The 18,818-nt window shown below is 35.1% G+C and overlaps 1 protein-coding gene across 1 annotated transcript; it reads left to right on the top strand.

Annotated features, from left to right (window-relative positions):
- Positions 1 to 9,443: 9,443 nt before the first annotated feature.
- LOC110221076 (olfactory receptor 5p57-like) lies at positions 9,444 to 10,382 on the top strand. The gene has a single exon (XM_021005465.2). It carries the CDS (start codon positions 9,444 to 9,446, stop codon positions 10,380 to 10,382), a length of 939 nt encoding a protein of 312 aa, XP_020861124.1.
- The last annotated feature ends 8,436 nt before the right edge of the window (positions 10,383 to 18,818 follow it).

The following is an 18,818-nucleotide window of genomic DNA, read 5'->3' as shown; positions in this document are numbered from 1 at the left end:
AGACACTAGCGTATTGTTGGTAGAGTTGTAAACTGATCCAACCATTCTGGAAAACAATGTAGAACTACTCCAGGAGACTATCTAATTGCGCATGACATTGACCCAGCAATAACACTACTAGGTCTATACCCCAAAGAAATCAAAGGAAAAGGCCCTATATATACAAAAATGTTTATAGAAGCTCTTTTGGTGTTGGCAAAGAATTGGAAATTGAGAGGATGACCATCAATTGAGGAGTAGTAGAACAAATTGTGGCATATGATCATGATGGAATACTATTGTGCTCTAAGAAATGAGGGGCAAGATGCTTCCAGAAAAACCTGGGAAGACTTACATGAACTGATGCAAAGTGAAGTAAGTAGAACCAGAAGAATATTGCACACGGTAAAAGCAATATTGTACAATGATGAACTGTGAGTGACTTAGCTATTTTCAGCAATACAATAATCCAAGCCAAATCTGAAGTACTGATGATGAAAAATGCTATCCACCTTAGAGAAAGAACTTATGCAGTCTGAATGCAGTTTAAAACATGCTTTTCAAACTTTCTTTATAGTTCTTGATTTTTTAGTCTGCATTTTCTTTTATAACATTGCTAACATGAAAATAATTTGCATGACTGCAAATGTATTGTCTATATCAAATTGCTTGCCTTCTCAAATCAGGGAAAAGGAAAGAAGGTAGAGAAAAATATGGAATTAAATTTTTAAAATAATGTTAAAATTTTTTGCTTACATGAAATTGAGAAAAATTAAATTAAATGTAAAAAAATATTTTACAAGAATGAGGCAGTATGGAAATATTACAAACAACTCAATAAGGCTATGTAATTTAAAAATTAAATTATTTCAATGTAAAGTTGAGCATACATGAGAAGAGTGAAAAATATATTGGAAAATATGGTTCAAGAGTAAAAAGTGAAAGAATCCAAAGGCTTATAGTGTAATTGCCAGATTCATAAAACAGTATCATAAAACAGAAAAGATGCAACATGTGGAATAGCACCTTTGGATCTGAGCAAGCCACTGAATGGCAACCTAAGCTTCAGATACAGTGCATCAACAAAACGAGCAAAAAGAAAAGACTCTAAAGAACTCTAGTCATAAGAATCCACCTTATTTTCTCTAAAAATTTGCACATTTACTCACGTTTCTCTGACCTTCCCAACCTTTATATTTTTCTAGTGTCTTCCTGGTTTCGATATTCTAATAACTCATAACTTGTCTGGCTCAAGAGTCCCCACCCATTGGATCTTCCATCTTGATTTCTTCCTTAATTTGACCCTCCCTCCAAAAATTTCAAATGAAATTCTGTTTTATATACTGAAAGCAAAATGCGTATATAAATGTGAGGAATGAAACAGTTGATTACCCAACCTCCAATTTGTCCCACCATGTTCTGTGATATGATAGGCTAACATATCTGCAGATCTTCTATAAGGAAGTCCTTATGAACTATTCTTTTTCAAAAATAGAGGGGAAAAGACCAAATCATCTAACCAAGCTACAGAGCCTCTTTGCCCCTTGCATGACCATGGAGTGAATAATATTTATCTTCTGGCCTTAGCTGACTCACAGCATTTGTCAACTGTCTTTCGGAAAAATCTCTGTCATAGATCATAAATGCTCTTATATTCCACGAAAATTTTATCAGGAGCCTTGAAAGATTGACAATACTGCCTTAATACATGGATGATTGTCTTCATTGTGAATAGTATCTTTGTTCCAGGATCTGCAGTTTGTACTAAACTGAATTTCATAGATGGTATTTTCAACCTCAGTTGTGTATATGTGTAATCAGTGTGGGTTATAGTCTGACCAAAATGAATAAGGTAAAGTGATGAGAACCAATTTTCATACCTAGTTGACATTATCAGAACCACAATTACCACATTTTGATCACAGAACAGTTTTTGAGAGCTTCCATGGCAGATATTAGATTATGTTGCTATCCAATCTTGTTTTTCACTTTTTGAAAGTCCTGCATAAACATAGACAACTGAAAATAAACGAATGCCCCTGAGACTTTAGAGTTCTCACAGAACTCACCTGTGCATTTGTAATTTTCTCAATCCCAGTGGATTTCAAATAGCATTTCAGTGATGTAGGCTACATTTGGAGTTAAGATGCTCAAGGGGTTATAACTCAGTGCTGCTAAACTCAACATAAATATGATGCGGTCATGCAAAGAGAATAACGTGGAGTCTAAAGTTATCATCTTCTTGCATCAGTAGGTACCACTGCTGTTCTTGGTTTTGCTATAAAAATACGTAAGTATAATATTTTATTTGCAGCTCATTTCAGAAGACCTGTTTATTCCTCTTGCCATGCCAGACTTTGTATTGACTTCAATTTTACAGAAGGCCTTAATGCATCTCACTTTCTCTCTCTGTCTTTGTATTTCTATGTCTCTATCTCTGTCTGTCTCTGTCTCTCTATTTCTCTCTATCTCTTCCCATTCAAATGAATAATATTCATTCCTGATTTGGGTCTTCATGTTTCCAGTCCCTTGTAGTGCCATAAAAGGCAAAAATTTGGAAGTGAGTTATATGCATGGAACATTATTACTGCATGTTAGTAAGTAAAATGTTAATCTCCCTTGCTACTGCTACAAACAGTAAATACCAGATAGAACATGATTAGGTAAGGAAACTTAGGTAAAGATCTCTGTGTATACATAGATAATGGGTTTCGTGTATTACATTTCTGTCACTTCTCAAATAGAGGCTTTAGAAGAGGATTTTCACTGCTTCATTTTTTCTTTGATGGGATGGAAGAGAATTAGACCTGAAAGTCAGTAGAGCTGGGTTTGAATTCCATATCTGAATCTTAGTGTCTCTGCCTGTGATTGTAGGTAAGTGACTGCACCTCTGTGATTCTCAGTCATCTCAGCTGTAAAAATGAGAATAAATTTCTTCTAAAAGTTGTGGGAGGAAAGTAATTAATGAAATATAAGTAGTCATACTCAGTTTTTAGTATTATGTTTATCTAATTATTATGTTATCAAAATGAGACTTAAAATTTTCAAAAGTGAGTTATTGTCTTCATTTCAACTAATAGTTTGATATGCTCACTATGCATAGGGCCCTGTCCTAGGCAATGGGGACAGAAAGAAAAAATGCAAAACAGTCCTTAATCTCAGAGAGCTTGCATTCTATTGGAGATGAAAGGATAAAATATTTATAGAAATAAGTAAATATGAGATAAGCTAAGGAAAGATGGAGTTTTAGAAACTTGACATCCTGTAAGAGGTGACCTAGTAGCTGAGCCACAAAGAAAGCTTGAGATTCTAAGAAGCAGAGATGAGGTACGCCATTTGGAGCATGGAGGATGGCCTGAGCAGAGGGACAGAGGTAGGGATAGAATTCGGAATCTGGGGAACAGATACTAGGCTAATTCAGCTGGAATTTGGAGTATATGCGTAAGAATAAAGTGAAATAAATCTGAAGAGGGAGACTGGATTCACATTGCACATGACTGTTAACATCAAGCTGAAGAACTCTTATTTTGTTCTCAAGACAATAAGGGATGTATTTAAGGCTTAAGTAAATAGGTGACATTTTCAACCATGTGCTTTAGGAAGATTGTTTTAGTAGGTTTTTGGAGGATAGCTTAGAGGAAAGTGAGACTGAACTTCTAATTAGGAGGCCTTTGCAATAATCCGAGGGAGAGGGGATGTAATCCTGAGTTAGTGTGGCAGCTAGATGAGAGGACATAAAAGAAGATGTGATATATGTTGTGGACGTAGAAGTGGCAAGATTTGGCAACTGACTAGTTGGGGAAGGGAAGAGAAGGTAGAGATTAATTCCAGGATTGCAAACCAGCTACCTAGAAGGAAGGTGTGGTCCTGCACGTAAATAAGAAATTATGGAGATAAATGGCTTTAGATTGAAGGTTGGGGATGAAATGAGTTCTCTTTTAGACTTGTTGAGTTTGAAGTGCCTTTGGGACACCCAGGTACAAATATCCAACCATTGGTGATATGTGGTTTGGAGTTTAGAGGTGGTTATGTAGGTGTGGGATTCATTTGAATGGAGATGTTAATGGCAGTGAAAGCTAATAAGCTCATTGAGAAGGTATAGAAAAAGATAAGAGGACCCAGGACAGATGCTGGGGCACATGTATAATTAGAAGACTGTACCTGGATCATGATCTGCCAGAGGAGGCTGAGAAGGAACAGTCAGAAACACAGTAGGAGAGCTAGTGTCCTGAAAAACCCTGAGGAGAAAATATCCAAGAAGAATGAATGGTCTGCTGTGTCACATGTTTCAAAGAGGTCAGGAATCAATTAAGCAACAAGTATTTGTTAAGTATCTATCGTTTTTCGGCCACTTTCCTAGGTGCTAGTGATACAAATAAAAGGCTAAAACTATCGCTACCCTCTAGAAATTTAAATGGAGATTACAAAAATATTATTATTTTAAAATTAAGAAATTATTGTTAATTTTCTGTAGTTTAATTGGTGTGATGTGATCAGAAATAAGATTAGAATGGATTAAATTAGGCAAAGATGGGATATTACCAAACTCCTTTTATGATACAAATATGATATTGATACCTAAGCCAGTAAGAGTAAAAACAGAGAAAGAATATTATAGACCAATGCCATTAATTAATATGGATGCAAAAATCTTAAACAAAATATCAGTTCAAAGATTATAACAATATATTACAAAGATTATACATTATGACCAAACAGCATTTACATCAGGAATGCAGGAATAGTTTAACATTGGGAAAACTATGAACATAATTGATTATATCAGTAATAAAAGTTTTTTAAAATCACATTATTATATCAATAGATGCAGAAATTTTTTTTGCTAAAGTGCAATGCTCATTTCTATCAAAAACACTTGAATGTATAGGTATAAATGGATTTTTCCCTTAAATTTATTTTAAAAAACCACATTTATCTAAAACCACCAGCAAGCTAGAAGCCATCCCAGTAAGATCAGGTGTGGAACAAGGATGACCACTGTCACCAATATTTTGTAATATTGTATTGGAAATCCTAGCAATAGCAAAAAGAGGAAAAAAAGAAACAGAAGGAATCAGAACAGGGAATGAGGTAATAAAACTATCTCTTTTTTGCAGGTGATAAGATGACATACTTATAAAATCCCAAAGATTCAACTGAAAAGTTAGTTGAAACAATAATTTTAGCAAAGTAGCAGTGTATAAAGTAAATCCACACAAATCATCAACATTTTGATATATCACAAACAAAACCCTGCAAGAAGAGATAGTAAGAGATACTCCATTTAAAATAACTCTAGGCAGTATAAAATACTTGGGAGTACACCTACCAAAACAAACCCAGGAAGTATATGAACCAAATGATTAAAAAAATCTTGTTACACAATGAAAATCGGATTTAAATAATTGGAGAAATATTAATTTCATGGGTAGAGAGGGCCAATATAATAAAAATGACAATTTTACTAATTTAATTTGTATATTCAATGCCATCCCTATTAAATTATCAAACAATATTTTACTGAATTTTAAAAAATAACAAAATTCAGTTGGAAGAACAAAAAACCAAGAATATCAAAGAAATTAATTAAAAATGTAAAGGAAAGAGGTTTAGTAGTACCAAATCTTAAACTACATTATAAGGCAGTAATTATCAAAACTTTCTGGTGCTGGCTAGGAAATAGAAAGGTAGATCAATGGAACAGAATAGATATATAATTTACAGCAGCAAATATAGTAAACTTGTATTTGAGAAGTGTAAAGACTTAAGATTTGGAAATAAGAATTATTGTTTTGTAAAAACTGTTGGAAAAATGGAAAAGAATATGGCAGAAATTGGGCAGAGACCAATATCTTACACCATTTACCAAGATAAGATCAAAATGAATGCAAGACCTAGATAGAAAGAAAGATATTACAAGAAAATCTGAGGAACATGGAACCTATTACCTATCAGAATTATGGATAGGCAACAAATTTATGAATAAACAAGAGACAGAAAGCAGAGTAAGGTGTAATATGGATAATTTTGATTATATTAAAGTAAAAAAGTTTATTTTCAAATAAACTAAATATTGCCAAGACCAGAAGGAAAGCAGAAAATTGGGGGGGGGTGGATGTATAGACAGTTTCTCAGATAAAAGTATCATATCTCAAATATAGAAAGAACTTTGTCAAATCTATAAGAATACAAGTCATTCCACAATTGATAAATTGTCAAAGGAGATGAACAGGCAGTTTTTAGATAAAGAAACCAAAACAAATTTATAGTAATATGTAAAAATTCTCTGAATCATTATTGATTAAGGAAATGCAAATTAAAACAACCTTAAGATATCATTTTATACCTATCAAGTTGGCGAAAATGATTGAAGGGAAAAGTGGCAAATATTGGAGAGGATGTGGAAAAATTGGGACTCTAATTCATTGTTGGTGGAATTGTGAACTGATCCAACTATTTTGGACAGCAATCTCAAATTACACCCAAAGAGTTATTAAACTGCTTACCCTTTGACCTGCAATACCACTACGAGGTCTATTTCCAAAGATGATTTAGGAGAAAGGAAAAGAACCAATATGTTCTAAAATATTTATAGCAGCTCCCTTTGTGGTGGCAAAGAAATGGAAACTGTGGGGATGACTGTCAACTGGCTGAACAAGTTGTGAAATATGATTGTGATGGAACACTACTGTGCTATAAGAAATGATGAGCTCAGTGATCTTAGAAAAACATGGATAGGCTTGCACGAAGTAGTGAAGATTGAAGTGAGCAGAACCAAGAGAGCATTGTATACAATAACAATAATATTGTCTTAAGAACAACTTTGACTATGTGACCCTGGACAAGTCTCTTAACCCCATTGCCTAGCCAAAAAAAATTTTTTTTTAAAAAGAACAGCTTTGAGTGAATAAGTCATTTTGATTATCATAAGTATCCAAATTAACTACAAAGGGCATATGAAGGAAGATGTTTTCTACATCCAGAGAAAGAACTGATAAATAGAAGTATGTATAGAATTATTTTACATATTGTATACATATTTATGCCTAATGATAGCCATGGGGGGGAGGGGAGAAGAGAAGAAAAAAGGAAGGAAAAAAAGAAATTTACATGATAATTATTCTATATTTAAAGAGAATAGCAAGTTATACACAATCGATTTGCAGCTTCATGTGCAACCATATTTTTAAAAATTATGCTATGTTATAGAAATGCTTCTTTTATTCCATAAATTAAAAATAGAATTAATTTTAAAAAAAGAAGTGACTAGGAAGAGAGGAAGTACATTCAACAAGGGAAGATTCTCCCCATCCCCCACTCCCCATGGCTAATTAGTAAAGGGAAGGGATACAATGTGATAGCTTGAAAGGACTGTTAGGGACAAATGAAAGTTTTTAAAGGATTGGACAGGTCTGAGCCTATTTGTAGAAAGAAGGGAAGAAGATAAAACAATTAAGATAGATAAAAAGATTAAGGATTGAAGCTTATTTTTAGAAAGGGAAAGCTTAGAATTGAAATAGGAGGATGGGATCAATGGAACAAATAGAGGAATTGGTGCTAGAAAAAAGAAAAACTATCTGCTTTTCAAAGTTTGTTGCAAAGATAATAGGGGATGATACTGAGGCATTTTGAATTGCAGAACAAGAAAAAAGAGGAACCCACGAGAGTACCCTTTTTTATTGTCAGAAAAGTAGGGTGTAAATTTTTCTCTTGAGAGGGAAGGATGAAATAAGAGGCATTGAAAAACTGACTCACACTCCAAAAACTTTCATTTAATTGAGACATTCTTTCTTTTTATAGTCACAAAGGAGTAGTTAGACTATAGACACACAAAAGAATGTCATGATCTAATTCTTCTTGGAGCCGACCAGTATCTCAGTATTTTATATATTTTCTTTTTGGAATTGGAAGAGAATAAAAATGATGAAAAAAATGAGTTTAGAGTTAGGAGTAATAAAAACATTCCAGTAAAAATCATATTTAAGGTAATTTCTTTTATTTGGAACTTAACCAAGCATCGAAAACTGAAAACACTTCAAATTTCATCTTTAAAAGAAATAGAACACATAAACAAAAAAAGTTGTGCTTCCTTTTTTTTTTTTTGCATTTTGAAAACATTTTGTCCTTGTCCATCACTACCCACTTAGCTACCTCTCACAGTGGAAGTCCTTCCTCGTAAGAGATACCCGTAGTCAAGAACACAAGTCAACAGATTGATCATGTCTGAGAATGCATCAGAGGTTCCCAAACTTATTTGGCCTACCGCCCCATTTAAAAAATTACTCGGTGTGCCCCAGGGGTTAGGTTAGGTTAACACTTATTTTCATTCAATGCTCTGCAGTTGCAGCCAAAACTACTACCACCCACCTGGATCATTCCAGGGCCTGCCAGGGGTCGGTCTCGCCCACTTTGGGAGCCTATGCAATTGGTCTAGTTCATCACCTCTGCCAAGAAGTGGTATGTAATGCTTTCTCACATATCTTTTGAGGACATGATTTGTCATATGTTGGTCCTAGTTCTGAGGTCTGTCAAAGTTGTTTTCCCTTTCATGATTATTCTGGTCACAACATAAATTATTCTTCTAGTTCTACTGAGTTCACTCAGCATCAGTTAATACCAGTGTTTCCATGTTTCTCCAGAGGAGTCATATTTGTCCTTTCTTATGGCACAATAAATTCCCACTGCTTTCCTATACCACAGTTTCTGCAGTTAAAGGAAGCAATATGTAAAACAGGATATGGTTACAGTAGGGTGAGCAAGTGCTTTGCATTACTTTTACCTAAAAACAGCAGAGGTTCCCATGGGAAATTTTCCATTGTCCTTCAGGCTAGTAATATCTCACTTCATGAGAGCCCTTTTCAATGACACCAAGTTCTAGGAGATAAATACAATAAGACAGAATCCAGATTTCCCATTCCTTCTCTTTTTTGATTTTAGAGCATAAGCGTCATCTTAGAAACCTGGGCTTTCCTCGTGGTCAATTAGCATGAGGTGGATAACATTTTCAGTTGTGGAAAGTGGTCCTTTGAGAGGCCCGGGACAACAAATCAGACTATTTCTTTGGAAGGAATTACAAATGGTAGTTAGTTGGCAGACCAGCATTTACACATTTGGATATAGTCTCAGCACATATTTAAGAAAAGTTTCTGTGGTGGAAGCAAACTATCCTCTCCACTCTTACCGGCCTTTAAAAATTGTCACAATGACCAAATTGGCAGATCACACATGTATGCTGTTAGTCCACTGGGGAAAATTGGGAGGAAGCAAATTTGCTTTTCTTTGCTTTGCCATTACACTGCCATGGTGCATACTGGCAAAGCATGTGAATTAGAGAGTAGGATGAGCATGTAGGAGGTGGTCAGTAAATGTTTTCCCGAGTACATCAATAGACATATCCAAATCTTAGTCCTGGGCTCTACTTTAATCTCCTTTTTTCTATCTAACAGGCTCTATTTCCAAGACAGATGTCTGGCAATAACTGCACTGCTGTGACTGAATTCATTATTTTGGGGTTGACAGATGATCCAACCCTTTGTGTCATCCTTTTTGTGGTATTTCTGGGTGTCTATGCCATCACCTTAATTGGTAACCTTAGCATAATCATATTGATCAGAAATAGCTCCCAACTTCATACTCCAATGTATCTTTTCCTCAGCCACTTGGCTTTTGTGGACATGGCATATTCCTCATCTGTCACACCTATTATGCTCAAGAACTTCCTTGTGGACAAAATCATAATGCCTCTGGAAGGTTGTTTGGCTCAAATGTGTTGTGGAGCCACCTTTGGGACCACTGAATGCTTTCTGTTGGCTGTGATGGCCTATGATAGGTATGTGGCCATCTGTAGCCCCCTACTCTACTCCACCAAAATATCTACTAGGGTCTGTACCCTGTTACTTATCACTTCCTACCTGGGTGGTTGTGTAAATTCTTGGATTGCTGCTGGTTGCTTATTGAATCGGTCCTTCTGTGGACCCAATGAGATCAATCATTTTTTCTGTGATTATTCACCAGTTTTGAAGCTTTCCTACTCTGGGGATAATCTTGCTGAAATTCTTCCTGCTGCCTCTACTGGGTTAGTGATTGTGATCACAGTGTTAGTTATCCTAATCTCTTATGTATACATCCTCTTCTCTGTCCTGAAGATAAGGTCCAATGAGGGAAGATCCAAAGCTTTCTCAACTTGCACCTCCCACCTCACAGCTGTCTCTCTGTTCTATGGAACCACTACATTCATTTATATGATGCCTAACTCCAGCTACACAATGGATGAGAACAAAGTGGTGTCTGTTTTCTACATTGTAGTCATCCCTATGTTGAACCCCCTTATCTACAGTCTAAGGAACAATGAAGTAAAAGGGGCCCTGAGGAAATTAATGAGTAGGAAACATATTTTTTCATGAATTTAACTCAAAAGAACAAGTATTTGTTAAGTACAAGCTACATCCTAGGCACTGCATTAGGCCGAGGGGATTCAGTGACAAAAATGAGACAGTCCTAGCCTGTAAGAATCTAATATTCTACTGATGCAATGGTTATGATCAAGTGATAGAAACAGACTTTTAAAAAGTATGTTTTCACTTACTGCATTAAATTTGTGAATTTAAATATTGATTGCAATGGTCTGAAAATGCATGCAGTGTTCCACAAATATGGACCTCCCACCTCCGCAAAAGGGTAGGGAGAAGTGACTTCTCCTTGCTCTTCTTTGGGTCCATGACTGCTTTTTTATACTCTTATAGGATTCATTTTCTATTAATTTGTGGGGGTTGTTCTTTCCATTACACTGGTATAGTCATTTTATGCATTGATTTCTTAGCTCTGCTATTATCATCTGTATCAGATTATGTAAATGTTTTCTATGTTTCTGTATCAATCATATGTTTTCTAATCTCTTTATCATTCTTAATTTTTTTTTAGTCTGCATTTTCTTTTACAACACGACTAATATGGAAATATTTTGCATGACTACAAATGTATAATCTATATCAAATTGCTTGCCTTCTTACTGATGGAACAAGGGAAGGAAGAAGGGAGAAAATGTGGAATTTAAAATTTTTTTAAATGTCTAAAAATGTTTGTTTGTGAACATAATAATAAAACTTTTTGTACAAATAAATCAGATCTAAATTATTGGAGAAATATTAATTATTCATTGGTGGGCAAAGCCAATAAAATAAATGACAATTTAAACTAATCTACTTATTCAATGCCATCCCAATAAATAACCAAAAATATTTTATTTAGATAGAAAAAAATAACAAAATTCATTTGAAGAACAAAAGATCAAGAATATAAAAGGAATTAATGAAAAAATATAAAGGAAGGAGGTTTGGCAATATCAGACCTTAAACTCTATTATAAATCAGTAATCACCAAAACTTTCTGGTACTTGTTAAGAAACATAAAACTGTATCAGTGGAATTGAGTATACATAAAATGAACAGTATTAAATAGTTATAGCAATTTTGTGTTTGAAAAATGTGAAGATTTAAGCTTTTGACATAGGAATTCACTATTGGATCAAAATTGTTGGGAAAACTGGAAAACAGTCTGACAGAAATTAAGCATAATCCAATATCTTACACCATTTACCAAGGTAAGGTTAAAATGGATACATGACCTAGATATAAAGGTAGATATTACAAGAAAATTAGGAGAACATGCAACTTATTACCTATTAGATTTATGGATAAGAGAAGAATTGATGAATAAACAAGAGATAGAGAGCATTATGTGATGAAAAATGGATCATTTCATTTATATTAAATTTTCAAAAATTTTAACAAAGAAAATCAAAGTAGACAAGATTAGAAAGAAAGCAGAAAATCGGGAAAATATTTTTATAAACAGATAAAGGTCTCATATTTCAAACACGTGAAGAACTTAATCAAACATATAAAAATATAGGTTATTCCCTAATTGATAAATCATCAAAGGATATGAACAGGCTATTTTTTTTATGAAATCAAAACTATATAGTCATATGAAAAAATTATCCAACTCATTATTGATTAGAAAAATGCCAATTAAAACAACTTTGAGATGTCATCTCATATCTACCACATTGGATAAAATGATAGAAACAGGAAGCCACAAATGTTGGAGGGGATGTGGCTGAAGTGGGACATGAACACAATTAATGTCGGTGGAACTGTGAACTGATTCAAACATTTTGGGGAGCAATCTGGAATTATGTCCAAAGAATTATAAAACTGTGTATACTCTTTGACCCAGCAATACCACTAATAGGTCTATTTCCTAAGATGATTAGGATAAAGGAAAAGAATCTATATGTTCTAAAATATTTATAGCAACTCTCTTCGTGATGGCAAAGAACTAGAATTTGAGAGGATACCCATCAATTGTGGAATGACTACACAAGTTGTGGTATATAATTGTGATGGAATACTACTGTCCTGTAAGAAATGAGGAATTGATTGATTTTAGAAAAATCGTGGAAAGACTTGCATGAAATAATGAAGAGTGAAATGAGGAGAACTAAGAGAACATTGTATACTGTAACAGCAATATTATTTGAAGAATAAGTGAGAACAACTAAGTTATTCTGAGTATTATAAATACTCAAATGAACTACAAGGGACTTATAAAAGAAGATGATATCCACATCCAGAGAAAGAATTGATTAAATAGAAGTATACATAGTATGGTTTTACACACACACACACACACACACACACACACACGAACACACACACACATCAAATGGTGGCCTCCTCTAGTGTGAGGTGAGAAGGGAGGGAGACAGTTTAGAAATCCAAATTTAACATAAATAAATTAAATTAAATTGGAAAAAGTTTGGTTACATGCAATTAAGAAAAAATAAAATAAAATATAAAAAACCCATCTTTTGCAAAGAATGAGGCAATCAGGAAATACTACAAATAACTTACAAAGACCATCTAACTTAAGGATAGATTATCTCATTGTAAAAGTGAGCATACATGAGAAAAGTGAAAAGTATGTTGGGAAATATGACTCAAGAGTAAGAAATGGAAGAGTTCAAAAGCTTGTGACGTAATTGCCTGGTTCAAACAACAGTTTCATATAACTCTGGAGTAGCACCTTCAGATATGTCAAAGTCAGCCACTAGAAGGTGATCTAAATTTTAGATGCCACACATCACTCAAACGAAAATGTGTAAAAGGGCCTAGAGAGTTGTACCCCTGAGAACCTAGCTTTTTTCTTCTTCTAAAAATGTACAATCTGTACACATGGATGATTGTACTGTGAATAATACATTTGTTCTAGAATCTATAATTTCTATGTTGAGTTTCATAAATAGTTTTTCAACTTCATTTGTGTATAAGTATAATCAATATGGGTTATAATCTGAATAAAATAAATTTGGTGAGGTGATGAGGACCAGTTTTCCTACCTAATTGACACTGTCACAACTACAATTGACACACTTTGATCACAGATCAATTGTTGAGAGCTTTCATAGCAGATCATACTAGTCTGGCTACCTTGCTATCCAATCTTGTGTTTCACTTTTTAAAAATCCTGGATGAATGTGGACAAAGAAAAATATAAACAAAGACTTCTGAGAATTTAGAAAACTTCTCAAACAACTTATCTCTGTGTCAGGAATTTTCTCTATCCCAGTGGATTTCAAATGGCATTTTAATGATGTAGGTTACATTTGGTGTTAAGGTGCTCAAGCGGTTATATCCCAAATGCTACAAAACCCAACATAAATAGGGTATTGCCATACAAAGACAATCCCTTGGAGTCTAAAGTTATCATCATCTTGCATCAATAGGTACCAGTGTTGTTCTTGGTCTGGCTGTTTTTAATTTGTAGCTCATTTCAGGGAGGCTTGTCTACTCCTTTTGTTATGCCGGACTTTATGTTGTGTTCATTTTTACATAGCGATTAAATGCATCTCTCTCTCTCCCTCTCCCTCTCTCTCACTTCCTCTCTCTCTCATTCCTGATTACAGCCTTCATATTTCTGATCCTTTATAGTGCCATATAAAGTCAAATATTTGGAAGTAATCTGTATATAAATGGAGCATTATTATACCATAGTAGTAAGTAAATTCTGATCTATCACAGGTCATGTCATACATCCTGAAATGTATCACTACAAACAGTAAGTACCTGGTAGAATACGATTGGGTAAGGACATCTTTGGTAAAGATCTCTGTGTATACATAGATGTGTTTGTTGCATGTATTACTTACACACACACACACACACACACACACACATAGAGTTCTCAAATAGAGGCTTTGGCAGCAGGAATTTCACTAATACATTTATTGGTTGATAATAGTGGAAAGAGAATTAGACTTGAAGTCAGGACAGCTGGATTTAAATCTCAGATCTGAGTCTCACTGGATAGGACTGTGATTGAGGGTGAGTGAACCTCTGTGATCCACAGTTTCCTCATCTATAAAAGGAGGTAATAGTATTTTCCTCTAAAAATTGTGGGCAGAAAGTAATTTATGAAATTTAAATTGTGGTATTGAGTTATTCTAATTGTTATGACTGTGTTACCAATATAAATGAGACTTGAGATTTTCCAGAGTGAGTTGTTGCCTTCCACTCAACTAATATTTTGATATGCCCACTGTGTACAGGGTCTTATCCTAGGAACTAAAGGTAGAAAGGATAAAAGACAACTATTCTTTAATCTCAGGGATCTTACATTCTATTGGAGAGGAAAAGATAAAATATTTGCACAAGTAAATACAAGTTGAGGAGGAACAGAGTTTCAGAAACTAGGCTTCCTGTAAGTGGTGACCCACTAGCTGTGACACAAAGGAAGCCTGAGATTCTAAGAAGTGGAGATGAGGCAGGGCATTTGGAGCATGGAGGATGGCTTATACAGAGGGCCAGAGATGGTGGTAGAATTCTGAGTCTGAGGATCACACAGTAGGCCAATTGGGCTGAAGTATAGAGTACATGGCAGAGAATAAAGTGAAATAAATCCAAAGAGGAAGGCTGAGTTCAGATTGGCCAGGTCTCTAAATATAAAGCTGAAGAATTGTTATTATGTGCTCAAGGCAATAAGGGATCTGTTCAAGGCTTGAGTAATCAAATGATATGGTCAGCCAAGTGCTTTAGGAAGATCATTTTTATAGGTTTTTAGAGTATAGTTTAGAGGATGTAGAGGCTGGACTTTTAATTAAGAAGCTTTTTGTGATCGTCCAAGTGAGAGGAGATGCAAACCTGAGTTAGAGTGGTGGCTGTGTGAGTGAACATAAGAGAAGATGTGACATATGTTGTGGATATAGAAGTGGCAAGATTCGGCAATTGACTATATGGGAAATGGAAGATGAAGAGAAGAGTAGAGATTAATTCCAGGCTTGCAAATTGGGGTACCTAAAAGAATAGTGGGGCCCTGAAGAGCAATAAGAAATGATGGAGATAAGTGTTTTTATATTGAACATTAGGGATAAGATGAGTTCTCTTTTAGACTTGTTGAGTTTGAAATGCTTTTGGAATATCAAGGTACAAATGTCCAACTTTTGATGATGTGTGGATTGGAGTTCAAGCCTGGATAGATAGATGGGATTCATTTTTGTGGAGAACAGCAGTAGAAACTAATGAGCTCGTTGAGAAGGTTTAGAAAAAGAGGAGAGAGCCTAGAACAGATTTAGATGAAACATGTATGATTAGGAGGCTATACCAGGATCATAATCTGCCAAAGCAGCCTGCTAAAGACAGGGTAGCTAAGTAGGAGGAATAATAGCACCAGGAGAGCCAGTGTCATGCAAATTCACGAGGAAAAAGCATTCATGAAGAGTAGGAGGTCCACATTGTCACATGCTGCAAAGAGGCCAAAGATCAATCAACAAGTATTTATTAAGCACCTACGATTTTCAGTCATTTTTCTAGGTGCTAATGTTAGCACAAATACAAAGTCTGAAACAATCTCTTATCTCAAGAAATTTAAATGAAGATTACAAAATTACTATGGTTTATAAATTAAGAAACTATTGATAACTTTGTAGAGAATAGTTTGAGTGGAGTGATGGGGTTAGAAACCAGATTAGAATGGGTTAACAAATGAGTAGGAAGAGAAGAAGTGGACTCAACAAGGGTAGATTTCCACCCGCCCCCAGAGGTGATTGGGAAAGAGAAGAGATATAGAATGATAACTAGAAAGTGTGTCAGGATTAAATGGGATATTCTGATGGATTGGATAAATCTCAGCCCATTTGTAGAAAAAGAAGAAAAGCCCATAGATAAAAAGATGAAATATCAAAATGGAGTTTTTCAATGGGGGGAAGTTTAGGGTTGAAATAAGAGGAATGGGATCAATGGAACAGGTAGAGGGATTGGTCCTGGGGAAGAGGATTATCTCTTTTTCAGAGATTATTGCAAAGAAAATAGGGGATTTTTGAATTTTGAACTGTAGAAGAGGAAAGAAAAGGGAGCCCACAGAAACAGCCCTTCTTTTGTCAGCAAAGTAGGATGCAAAGTCCTATCTTAAGAAGGAAGAATGAAGTAGGAAGGGTTGAAAAATTCACTTAGCACTCTACAAAGTTTGTTTAGTTAAGGCATCCTTTTTTTCTTGTGGTCACAGAGAAAGAGTTGGACCATAGACCCATAAATGAGTATTTATAGTCAGGTTCTTCTCTGACCTGAACAATATCTCAATATTTTAGATACTTTCTTAGTCAACTTAGAAGAGAAGAAAAATGAGTTTAGAGTTGAGAGTAATAACATTTCAGGAAAAAGGTAACATTTAAGATAATTTATTTTGTTTGGAGCTTACCAAGCACCAACAAATGGAAACATTTCTAGATAGTTTGGTCTTTAAAAGAAATATCTCAGATATATAGAATGTTGTAGTTGTTTGTCCTTCATTCTTGAAGAGACCCCTGACATCAGGGAAGTGATGCCATGACATGCAAGGGAATTGGATTTAAGTGAGGGAGGGCTGTGCAAAGTCACCAAGCCATCTGGTCCAGCGGCCAGGTACATATCAGGATGACTGGAGACAGCCCCAGAAGCAGTAGAAGACCTTGGCCTTTTAAAGTGAAGGTCTTGAGCAGGTCTCAGTGTGGCTGAGGCAATGCCCATTCAGTGATTAAGACTAGGTAAAAAAAAATGAGGCACAGAATGGCCTCTTTAACTTAGTTCAAAGAAGAGAATCAAACTTGGTGGGGAAGACTCTCAGGATTTCTGGCCAAAACAGAGACAATTCCTCATGGGCCAAACAATGACCAAGTAGGGTTTAGCCTGGAACATATTGTTGGCCAGTCAGTGAGCTTAAGCTGTAATCCCCAAGATATCTTGTGACATTTCTGAAAGCAAAGAAAGAAAGAAAGGAAAAAGGAAAGAAAGAAAGAAAGAGAGAAAGAAAGAAAGAAAGATAGAAAAAAAGAAAAAAAGAAAGAAAGAAAGAAAGAAAGAAAGAAAAAAAGAAAGAAAGAAAGAAAGAAAAAGAAGAAAGAAAGAAAGAAAGAAAGAAAGAAAGAAAGAAAGAAAGAAAGAAAGAAGGGAAAAAAAGAAAGAAAGAAAAAAAGAAAGAAAGAAGAAAGGAAGGGAAGGAAGGAAGAAAGGAAGGGAAGGAAGGAAGAAAGAAGGAAAAAAAAGAGAGAAAAGAGCTGTTCCAATTAGGTTCCCCCAATGAGGTAGCTCCTTTTACTCACAGGGTTGCTGTTTGTCCTTCATTCTTGAAGAGGACCATGACATCAGGGAAGTGATAACTTAAAAAATCCAAGATATATAAATACATATAAATGCACACACACACATATACATATATACACACATGTAAAATTGTACATCCCTTTATCTCTTTTGCATTTTGAAAATGTTATGTTGTTGTTCCTTCTCCCCACTCATGTCTATCACTACCCACTTAAATCCCTCTCCTGACTCATCGCCCTCCTTTGTAGGAGCTATGTATGGTCAAGTAGCATGCCTCAATAGATTGGCCATGTCTGAAAATTCATCTCATTCCATACCTCTGGTCCATCACCTCTCTGCCAAGAAGGAGTAGGTAATATTTCCCCATTAGTCTTTTGAAGATATGATTTTTCATTATTTTGGTCCAAGTTCTGAGGTCTTTCAGAGTGCTTTCCCCTCTCACGATTATCGTGGTTATTACAGAAATTGTTCTTCTAGTTCTACTGAGTTAGCTCTGCATCAGTTAATAGAAGTGTTTCCATATTGTCCAAAGCAGTCATAGTCATCACTTCTTATGGGCCAATAAATCCATTACTTTCCTATACCAATTTGCTTAGCTATTCTCCAATGGAAAGAAGCAATATGTAAATGGGATATAGTTACAATAGGTTGAGCAAGTGCTTTCCATCTCCTCCTCCCCAAACAGCATAGTTTTCCACTGGAAATTTCCCACAGTTCTTCAGGATAGCACTATCTAACCTAATGACAGCCCCTTTCAGTAATGCCAAGTTCTAAGAAAAAAAAGAGACTTAGAATCCAGATTCCCCATTCCTTCTTTTTTGTTATTTTAAAGCACAAGGGTCATCTTGGAAACTAGAACTTTCCTCAGCGTCAATTAGCATGAGATGAATAACATAAGTTGTGGAAGGTAGTCTTCTGAGAAGTCAGGATCACAAATCAGATTCTGTTTCTTTGGAAGGAATTTTAAAATGGTAGTTAGATGGCAGACCAGCATTTACACATTTGGATATAGTCTCTGCATATACTTAATTTATAATTAAATCTCTGCATATAATTCCTATGGTTGGAATGCAACTATCCTCTTCACTCCTAGATGCTTTTTCACACTGGCACAATAGCAAAGTTGGCAAATCATACAGTACCGTTGGTCCATGAAGAAAAATTTGGAGGCAACAAATTTATTCATCTCTGCTTTGCTTATGGGCA

This window comes from Phascolarctos cinereus, unplaced genomic scaffold (assembly GCF_003287225.1).
Source record: "Phascolarctos cinereus isolate Bilbo 61053 unplaced genomic scaffold, phaCin_HiC Scaffold_9;HRSCAF=440, whole genome shotgun sequence".
Classification (NCBI taxonomy): Eukaryota; Metazoa; Chordata; class Mammalia; order Diprotodontia; family Phascolarctidae; genus Phascolarctos; species Phascolarctos cinereus.
Note: the sequence above shows the minus strand (reverse complement) of the source record. Positions and strands in the feature narration are given on the sequence as shown.

Bases quoted from the DNA above. Each gene is read 5' to 3' on its own strand.
- LOC110221076 (XM_021005465.2), top strand. From the start codon at position 9,444: ATGTCTGGCAATAACTGCACTGCTGTGACTGAATTCATTATTTTGGGG.